General features: G+C 38.3%; 1 protein-coding gene across 1 annotated transcript; it reads right to left on the bottom strand.

Moving 5' to 3' along the window:
* Positions 1-247: 247 nt before the first annotated feature.
* Positions 248-11056, bottom strand: LOC103554187 (vomeronasal type-1 receptor 4-like). The gene has a single exon (XM_070558432.1). The coding sequence runs from the start codon at positions 3409-3411 to the stop codon at positions 2335-2337; it is 1077 nt and encodes a 358-aa protein (XP_070414533.1). The 5' UTR covers positions 3412-11056; the 3' UTR covers positions 248-2334.
* Positions 11057-11350: the final 294 nt, after the last annotated feature.

Here is an 11350-nt window from a genome sequence, read left to right as displayed (position 1 = left end):
CCTCGAGGGCATTATGTTAAGCGAAATAAGTCAGTCAGAGAAAGACGAACTCTATATGACTCCACTCATAGGTGGAAGTTAGTATATTGATAAGGAGATCTGATCGGTGGTTACCAGGGAAAAGGGGGGGTGGGGGGAGGGTACGGAGGGGGAAGTGGTGTACCCACAACATGACTAACAAAAATGTACAACTGAAATCTCACAAGGTTGTAATCTATCAATATTAATAAAAAAAAAAAAAAAGAATATTAAATAGGGGCCAGCCAGGTGGCACAGTGGTTAGGTTCGCAGGTTCCACTTCGGCAGCCGAGGGTTCGCGGGTTCAGATCCCAGATGCAGACATGGCATCGCTTGGCAAGCCATGCTGTGGCAGGCGTCCCACATATAAAGTAGAGGAAGATGGGCATGGATGTTAGCTCAGGGCCAGTCTTCCTCAGCAAAAAGAGGAGGATTGGCAGCAGATGTTAGCTCAGGGCTAATCTTCCTCAAAAAAAAAAAAAAAAAGAGTATCAAATAAAGTGACACTGCGACTAGCTTTTAAATTTATTCTGGAGTTTCTAGTCAAAAGTTGACACATAATGAGTATACAACTTTAAAAGAACAGAGGTGACTCATAATGAGGAATTATAATGTAGACATATTTAAAAATTAATACAATAGAAGTTAACATAGATAAAATAAAATAAACTCTATTGACACTGAATTGTATCAATTACCATATCAGAATTAAATAGACCAATTACATGTTTTAAAGTCTAACATTTTTTACTATATTCACTGTATTTTTTAAGAGCTATGGCCAAATAATAAAATTAAAGTAGGAAAGTAAAATATTCATTCTAAGGAATTTTTTATTAAGTAATTTTATTGGGATTGTAATGGTTTATAACATTGTGTGATTTGGGGTGTACATTATTGTTTATCAATTCATGAACACACTTCATCGTGCTCACCCCCAGTAGTCTAATTTTCATCCATCAGCATAAAAATTAAACTAGCATAGCAATATAACATCAAATAACATACAGTTTAAGATTTGTCATTATTGTAATTAGAGCTGTTTTAAATTTTTCTTAATGTAAAAATGTCCAATATATTGAATGATAACAAAGATAGTTGTCTTTATATGTGTTTGAATATATACAGATATACACAAACTTCACACACATATACACATACACACACAGACGTATATATATATATATATATATATATATATATATATATAATCACAATTGTAGGTCTGTGTGTGTCTACGCATGTGATTTTTTCTAATATTTGTTTTGTGCTATAATTTGTGCTAAATATTTGAGCATCTCCTGTGGACTAAAAATATGGATTTCTCTTTGTGATGCAAGAACCAATATATATCCTTTAGGTCAAAACGCTTTTGTTATTTAAGTTAGTGAATTCTCAGAACATTGCATCAGGTTCAAAATGCAAATGCAAAGAAAATTATTTAAAAATCTCTCCTAAAATTAAGGAAATACTCACTTTCCTCCTTGAAAATCAAGGAGTCACAAACTCCACATAAACCAAATGGATTCATATCCTTCCCTTTCAAATGGTTCTCCCTACAGTGCTCCAATTTAATGGCCATCTATTTAGTCATTTTAGGGACAGGAGTGTCCACCTCCAAACCTCTATGTTGCCAACTTGCCCAAATGATCTTCACAGAAGAGAAAATGCTTCCTTCTACAGATGCAAATTCCATGCAATTCATTTCCTTTAAATTTGACCCATTCCTCTGATGTTGTTTAAAAATCACCTAAAATGTAATTTTATTCTCTCCTTTGCCACTCTAGAGATCAGTCCTGCCATTTATACCTGAAAATACTATGTTTAGATGTGCTCATCTCCCTCCATAAGATCACATTTCAAATAAATGACTACTTCCTCCCTAAAGATGTAATGTACAAAACTCAGAGCTGGCTCCAAAAGCTTTACTCATTGACTGAATTTGCCCTCCAGCGCCATTGTCTTCAGTTTCAGGTAGGACCTGCAACATGCTGTTCTACTTTCATGTACCTTTTCTAAAAATTTTATGCCTAGTTTATGTCTGGGAAATTTACTGGAATAGATTTAAGTTACACAGTCAAAGACTTCTTCAGAATATCCAGATTATTTCAGGACCTGGCGTTCATTGCTGAATGAATTCTCAAGTCCTCCACCACAAGCATTAGTAGCACATCAATCATATGAGTTTATACATGACAATTATAAAATATTACTCTTATAAGCTATTGCTTATTTTGAAGAAGATACTCAGCATGTTCTGTTAACGTTCTCTAGTCAGCCAGACATAATTGTATTCAGGACTCTGAGGAGGATGAGTTACCAAATGAATACTGCACAAATACATACAAGACTAGGGGATTTTGTATTTTTTATCCAGGCAAAGCACAGCCTGGATACACTGGGTTCACGGCTCATGAGCAGAAAGGGACTGAGACTTGGGAAACACTGAGTGCTTACTAAAGTGGCATTCAAGAGGAACCAGTTAGGATTACTAAAAACAGCCATAACTGCGTGACAAGTGGAGGAAAGGGTGTTAAAAAAGACAAAGGTGCTCACCAGGAGAAGGATGGTTTTGGTAGCTCTGGACTCATGGCAGGATCTGGAAGAGATATTGGTCCTATGAATGTGTTGGACCCTCTGCTTGTGCCTGTAAAGGATGAAAACTGTGGAGCCACTGGCCAAGCACATGAGCCCCAAACAGAAAACATCAGGGAATGATATCAATGCCACATATAAGTCATCTCTGGTTTTGTCGTGACGAACAGCAAAACAGTATCCAAAACTTTTTCTGTTTGTGATGTTTTTGTGGCTCCCATTGCCAGTCAGAAACATAGGATATATGACATTTATCAGCATTTGCAGGATCCAGCACAGGGAAATTGAAGAGACAATGCACTTGCGAGTTTTCACTTTAAGCTCTGCCCACCTGGAGTTGCTGGGGCTGATCATGATGGCCTGGGCTACACTCAAGAGGCAGGTGGTGCCAATGGACACACCCCTGCCCACTCTACGGACATAGGGAAAAAACCCGCAAACGAAATCATTGAAGACATGGTACCATCCCAAACGTGACATCCCATTAGGCATTCCACTAGAGAACAGGACCAATAAGTTGGCTACAATCAGGTTCTTGACAATAAAATCCATGGACCTTAGCCTACACCCAGTGAAATAAAGGAAGAGATAATGGCCAAGAAGAAAAAGATTCCCCAGGATTCCAAATATAGTCTGAAACAAGAAGAGCATTCCTACTGCCAAATCCCTGGCAGCCATCCTGTCAGTTCTCAATGACTGATATTTATCTTCTGAGCTAGAGGATCCTGCAGGGGAATAGAAGGTGTGGACCACATATGTGATGTCAACTCTAATCCAATATTTTCCACTTACCAACATTTCCTACTTTGAAATAATTACTCAAGGATTTTTCTGTTCTTTAGAAGCTTCCAAGAATTGAAAGTATAACCATTAAAGAACATTTGCAATGTATGAATTACTGTCATGAAGGCCACAGATACAGTAATTTCTTTATTCCTCACAAATTCATGAGGGAGGCACTATTACATTCCTTATAAAGATGAGGACAACATAGGCACAGAGAGGTTAAGTGTTTCCTCTAGATTCACACAGTGGTTGGGAGCACTGTGGCGATTTTAACTGGGAAATAAAAATGGTATATTTAACCCATAATATACTAAAATAATAGTTTGTTCTTCAAATAAACTAGATCTAAATTCAGTTTTATTTTTGCACCTTGTCATTTCAATTTAGACTGGTGATAATTTTACTTAAAACTTGGTAATGATGAGTTTCCACTTACTTATAAAGAGTTATAGACAAATATAAACTTTGACTAAAGCTTTAGAGATCTTATTAAAATATAGATGCCCTAATTGAACTATAAAACTTCAGGGTCCTCTCCCAGTACAAGCTGAGTTTAATGAATGCAAGAATCCCTCAACATTAGGATGGCAAAGAAAGATTCATTTGCTTTTAACTCAGGAACAAAAGTACAATGCTCTGAGTCACAGGAAGTATGAGACAGAAATACTGATGCCTGATAAAAAGTGTATGGTAGAAACACATTATTACTAATTTCAGATCATATATGTGCCATTTATTAATATTTAAGTTAAATGAAATTATAAACAGTAATGCAAGATTTGTGGAAAATATTAAAATACGAGATATACAAGCAATAGTTCAATGCTAAGGCAAAAAAACTTCTGTATTGTATAAATGACATACTTTTGGGTGTTATAATATTTAAAAGCATCAGAAACATCAAAAGATAGATTTCAGCCTAAAAATGTTTTCTGAACTTATTGTTGTATTTTTCTTAAATGCTGCTTCCCTCACTCTCAGTGGAAAAAGTCTCTCTATAATCAAGAGAGACACTATCATGCAATCTAGTAAACACTTCATACACCCAGAATTAGAGAAAACACTTCTACTCCAGCAACTGCTATCAGACACACAGTTTCTGCACAGGATCATATGATTCCTGTAGGTTCAATCTACGTTTTATTACAAAAATGGAGGTACCCTAGGTGCACCTCCAGAAACCTGAAAACTATGTCTATGCAAAGCAAGCTGAACAGCAGATTGACTCCAGAGCTACAGTCCTTAAGAACATAAAAATCAAATTTTACATTACTTGGATTAAGAACAAAATAATAATTTTCAGTGATTATTACATGACATCAGGAGCCATCCTGGATTGGTAGAAAATCTAGGAACACGACTCTCTTTATATGTCAGCTCATCCTCAAGATTTATTTCATCTTCATACATGGCTTTGGTGCTGAACCAGGCTTATACACAGAAGATTCCCTTTGTAAAATATGTTCACTTACCCAGACTCCTGATGCAACTCTTTCTCTTACATATTCTAACTCTCAGATGAATATATTTAAAATGCACCCACTTTTTCCTGCTGCCTGGATGATGGGCTTAGCACGGAGGTCAATGCAGTCAGTACATGTGTGACAGAGGTAGCTAGACCCAGAGATATGAGTTTGCGCTTCTGTGACCTCACCTCCTGTCATAACTCCAATTATCATTTCAGCTGTAGCAGCATTGGCAGCAACAGACTTGGGAGCTGAGAATATTTTTCCAAAACTTTTTTCCCAGGTGCAAATTACCAAGAACAACTGCAAGTTTCTAGCCAGCATCCCTTAAGAGACTGTTGGAGTGTTTGTGGGAGGCATGGACTTACTTTTCCATGAACTCTGGAGGCAGCCAGTGTCTCACATGAGTAGGGCAGGAAATACTTAGGCCTGACATATGATCGACTGGTAGTGGGTATGTGTGTCTCAGTGGATATTCTACTTCCCTCAGAAGTACTACCTAAAAGTGAGTTCGTTCCTAATTGCACGCAGCTGAGCTGCATCATCAATTAAGTTATGAGCAAAGAAATGGAATGAGTCAGAATATCTGATAAGGGTTTAAAAAAATAAACAAGTGACAAGAAGAACATGATGCCAATAATTTACGTTAGATATCATTGCACTCATTTGTACAACTCAATATTTATGAATATGTAAACTGTTAGGAATCTCTACCAATATTGACCCTCACTAGTGACAGGAAGTAGAAACACAGTATTATCCATAAAAGAATGAGAGAAGATTTTAAACCAGTCCTTCAGAAAGAACACACCAGAATCAGATGGTTTAACAGGAAGATTCCACCATGCTAGTAAGTATCAGATAAGCCAATGCTACTTCCTTAAATCAAGACCATCAAATGGTCAACACAGTCCTCTATCCTTTTTTTTCACAAAATTTTCAGTAAGGAACTATGATTGTTTTGTTTAATTTAAGAAACATATTTTTGGTGGGTCAGAAACAATTATAAATTACAAGTTGAATTTAATTCTTTGGATTTTCCTACACACAAATCAACTCTTTGATGCAAGTTCATTGTGCTATCATGCCCACTTGTCAAGTCAGTTGGCAAAGCCAAAATGTTGGACAACCCATCTTACACAAACACACAATCTCATTTACACACAGATGCAAAAACACACATGCATGCACATTTTCTCACACATTCAAACTTACAGTCACACATATTCACATGCTTACACACATACGCAGTCACTCACATGCTCTCACAATTTTAATTGCACACACAAACAATAATGCATGTATTGAACACACAAAAATTTACACTCACATATGTAATTATAAATACATACACAATAAACACGATTACACTCGTAAAAGAACAGTCAGCAAGCATGTGTGTATCTCAATTACATGATCTTATTCAGAAGAATAGCTGTATTTCCAGACTTCTGGATGCCTGAAAAGTGGGGCCCTGCTACCCTCTATAGTGTTTATAACCCTGCAACAATGACAAGGGCCATATTTATTACAACGCACAGCACTTAAAATGTGCTGTGAGCATTGTCACCTTACGTCAAGACACATGCTGGGAAACTTGGGCTGTTTGGGGGAGTGAAAGTGTGTGAGTATGTGATAGAGTGGAGTAAGAATAGGCCACAGGACGAAGGAGACATAAGGATAATATTGGGGTGCAGAGAGCCTGAGGGCTTGGAGTCATAGTGCAGGGGAAGAGAATGAACAGAAAGAGAAAAAGCAATGGTTTTTAATATTGTTGAAGTATTACAGTGCAATGATGGGGATAAAAGTGCAAGTGGGCAAAGTATGCAAGGAAGTGAAGGTAGGGGGATATTCATATCTGAGGGAGTAAAGAGCGGATAGGATCACAGGAACAAAAGTTCTGTGAGGAAATGCCAGAGGTGGATGCATTTAAACTACATATTTTGGAGAGAAGGTGAATTTAGATGGGGTAGGCAGATCTTGGTAGATGATAACAGTCCAATTTGGGCAGAATGTGGGAAAAGGAGATGGCACTAGGGGAAACTGTGGGCATGGGCATGAAGGCCAAATGGGCAGAGGACAATGAGGCAGTTGGAAAGGACAGTGGGAATATGTGAACTAAAGAGCCTAGGAGAAAGTGTCCGGAATTATAGGGTTAGATGTAATGAGTGCAGGGTGTGGACTGGGTTCCTGGGGGAACTGATGATGCCTATGACTTCAGGGCTGGGATGAATGAAAGTGCCGGGGCATAGAGGTCACAGAGCATAGGATAAGATATTGGAATTGGGTGTAAATAGAAGGGCAAGAGGAAGGATGTCATGTATGACAGACTTTGCAGAGATGACAAAGTCTGAGGAGAGTTAGACTGAGGTCCCTAGAACACTGGTCATAGAGGGTTGGAGGGGACAAAGGTCACAAGGTGAAGGTGGAGAGTGCAATAGTGAGTCAAAAGTGTTCAAAGGGAGTCAGAGAGCATGTGGAGTTTTATTGGATGTCTAAAGGTCACAGGGGGACAGATGAAGACGTACACGGGGGCACAGAGGTAGAGTGAGATGTTGGATGAGTCTAGGGGTGATGGAGGTGGCAGAGGGGAGAACGGAGGCCTTAACTGATTCCCTCAATTATCCATTCCCTCACTTACAGTCAAAACAGAGCAGTCATGTATCGTTTCTTTTGTTATTGAAACATATTTGACATATAACTTTATGTAAATTCGAGGTGTACATCATGTAGATTTGACACATTTACATATTGTAATATGAGTACCGTTGTAGCAATAGCACTTCTATCATATCACCTAGTTATCATTTCTTTATGTGTGTGGAATAACTGAGATGTAGACTCCAGAATTTGGATAACTACAATAAAACACTGCAGTCCAGAGTTACATCAGTGACACAGTGGAGTGAGCTCACCTGGGACTCTCTCCCTTCCAAACTACAACCAAAGGAACAACTGAATTCCAACCAAAAAGTCCTAATAACACAGAGATCATCAGAGACCCACAGCAGCCAAATGACGGAGAGTGGAGAGGCAGGAGCCGACCTCAGAGGAGCTGGAACGGGGTAAGAGAGAGCTTCACTCCCTCTCCTAGAGACTGGGATCACTGTGCGGGTAAGGGAAAGAGCAAGGGAGGGGCTTCACATCCGTGGGATCATCCAGGACTACCACTGCCCATGCAGCAGAAACCCTCTAACGGGGGAAAGCTTTCACGTGGGGGACCCCATCAAGCCAGGGCCCCGGGAAACCAGAGAGGGAGAGCTGATCAGAATCCAGGTCTGCATCCGAGAGAAAGTGCCCCTCCTCCCCCAACCCAAACTGTGCCCCGCCATCCTGGCTGAAGGTGGAGGGCTCAAAATGCATGGCTCTCAACCCACATCTAGTGGCGACAGGCTGTAACTGCAACCGAATAATAGCATCATGTGCAAAAACCGCTCCTCTACCATCCAGCAATTTATAAAAGCTCCAGACCAAAAGGAAAACAATAAAAACACAGAAGTATGTCCTGAGGACTTGGAAATAGGTAAAGTGAGTGACAATGAATTCAGAGTAGCTATCATCAAAAAACTCAATGAGGTAAAGGGAAATATAGAGAAACAAGTCAATGAGTTCTGGAGATACTTCACAAAAGAGATTGAAACTATAAAAAAGAATCAATCAGAAATACTAGAGATGAAAAATACAATGGATAAGATAAAACAGAATATGGATTCCCTGAATGCCTGTGTAGATACCATAGAGGAGCAAATTAGCATAATTGAAGATAGACAGGTTGAATGGCTCCAGACAGAGGAAGAAAGAGAACTAAGAATTGAAAAAACTGAAGAAAATCTCAAAGAAATAGCAGATTCAATGAGAAAATACAACTTAAGAATCATCGGAATTCCTGAGGGCATGGAAAAGAAAAATGGAGCAGAAAGTGTGCTTAACGACATAATAGCAGAGAACTTCCAAAATCTAGGAATTGAGAGAGAAATGTGTGTGGAGGAAGCTTTCAGATCTCCTAGATTTGTCAACGTAAAAAGACCTACTGCAAGGCATATAGTAGTAAAAATGGCAAAAATGAATTACAAAGAAAGAATACTCAGGGCAGCAAGGTAGAAGAAAATAACCTACAAAGGAACTCCTATCAGACTTTCAGCGGATTTCTCTACAGAAACCTTACAAGCTAGGAGAGACTGGAATGACATATTCAAAACCTTAAAGGATAAAAATCTTCAGCCAAGAATACTCTATCCAGTAAAAATATCCTTCAGATATGAGGGAGAAATTAAATCTTTCCCAGACAAACAAAAGCTAAGGGAATTTGTAGCCACAAGACTTCCACTACAAGAAGGCCCTCATACCTGGAAAAAAAAGGGGGAGAAAGGGGTCACAAAACACAGAATAGGGAGACAAATAGAATCAGAATAGGATAGCAAATATTCAGCTATAGAATTAGGATAAAGGGAAGGAAATCACCAAAGCAAAGACAATCCTATCACTCTAACCAAAAACTCACAACATAAGTTGGAATAAGAGATGAAAATAATAATTTAGGAGGGGAGGAGGAAAGGGACTGAATCAGTTTAGGCTAAGGAAGTAAGACACCACCAGTAAATGGACTGTGTTATACACGAGATTCTGAATACAAACTTCAGGGTAGCCACCAAACTAAAAAACAGAACAGAGACACAAAACATAAATAAGGAAAAATCTAAGAAACCCCAGCATAAGAAATTGCAGAAGTCAATGGGTAGGCTAAAACACACAGGACGAGAAACAAAGGAAACACAGGAAAACCGGAAAACGAGCAAAAGAATGACAGCATTAAGCCCTCACACATCAATAATCACCCTCCATGTAAATGGATTGAATTCTCCAATAAAGAGACACAGAGTGGCAAAATGGATTAAAGAACAAGATCCAACAATTTGTTGCCTCCAGGAAATACACCTCAGCTCCAAGGACAAACACAGGCTCAGAGTGAAGGGGTGGAAGACAATACTCCAGGCTAATAGCAAACAAAAGAAAGCAGATGTTGCAATACTTATATCAGACAAAAGAGATTTCAAGATAAGGCAGGTAAAGAGAGACATAGAGGGTCAATATATAATGATCAAAGGGACACTTCATCAAGAAGAAATAATGCTTATAAGTATCTATGTACCCAACACAGGAGCACCAAAGTTCATAAAGCAACTATTAACAAACCTAAAAGAAGATATCAAAAATAACACAATAATAGTAGGGGACCTCAACACCCCACTCACATCAATGGACAGATCATCCAGACAGAAAATCAACAAGGAAACAGTGGAGCTAAACGAAAAGCTAAAACAGTTGGACTTAATACACATATATAGAACACTTCATCCAAAAACAGCAGAATACACATTCTTCTCAAGCATGCATAGAACATTCTCAAAGGATAGACCATATGTTGGGGAACAAGGCAAGGCACTACATGTTTAGAAAACTTGAAATAATAATAAGCATCTTCTCCAATCATAATGCTATGAAGCTAGCAATTAATTACAAGAAAAAAGCTGATAAGGCATAAAGATGTGGAGACTAAACAATATGCTATTGAACAAGCAATGGATCATTGAAGAAATTAAAGAAGAAATCAAAAAATACCTGGAGACAAATAAAAATGATAACATGACATACCAACTCATATGGGATACAGCAAAAGCTGTATTAAGAGGAAAATTCATCGCAATACAGGCACATCCTAACAAAGAAGAAAAACCCCAAATAAGCAATTTTAAACTACATCTAACTGAATTAGAGAAAGAAGAACAAACAAAGCCCAAAGTCAGCAGAAGGAGAGAAATAATAAAAATCAGAGCAGAAATAAATGCTATTGAAACAAAAAAAGGCAGTAGAAAGGATCAATGAAACAAAGAGCTGGTTCTTTGAGAGGATAAATAAAATTGACAAACCCCTAGCCAGACTTACAAAGAAAAAAAGAGAGAAAGCTCAAATAAACAAAATCAGAAATGAAAGAGGAGAAATAACAACAGACTCTGCAGAAATACGACGGATTATGAGAGAACACTACAAAAAACTATATGCCAACAAAATGGATAACCTAGAGGAAATGGATAAATTCTTGGACTCCTACAATCTCCCAAAGCTCACTCAAGAAGCAGCAGACAATTTGAACAGACCAATCACAAGGAAAGAGATTGAAACAGCCATCAAAAGCATCCCAAAGACTAAAACCCCAGGACCAGATGGCTTTCCTGGGGAATTCTACCAAACTTTCAGAGAGGATTTAATACCTATCCTTTTCAAGCCATTCCAAAAAATTAGGGAGGATGGAACACTTCCTAACACATTCTACAAGGCCAACATCATGCTGATACCAAAGCTTGACAAGGACAGCACAAAAAAGGAGAACTACAGGCCAATATCGCTGATGAACATAGATGCAAAAATTCTCAACAAAATTTTGGCAACCAGAACTCAGCAATTCATCAAAAGGATCATACATCTTG

This window comes from Equus przewalskii, chromosome 9, assembly GCF_037783145.1.
Source record: "Equus przewalskii isolate Varuska chromosome 9, EquPr2, whole genome shotgun sequence".
Taxonomy (NCBI): Eukaryota; Metazoa; Chordata; class Mammalia; order Perissodactyla; family Equidae; genus Equus; species Equus przewalskii.
This window is presented reverse-complemented; position numbering and strand designations above follow the sequence as displayed.

Excerpts from the sequence above, each read along its gene's own strand:
- LOC103554187 (XM_070558432.1), bottom strand. The coding sequence starts at position 3,411 with ATGTTGGTAAGTGGAAAATATTGGATTAGAGTTGACATCACATATGTG.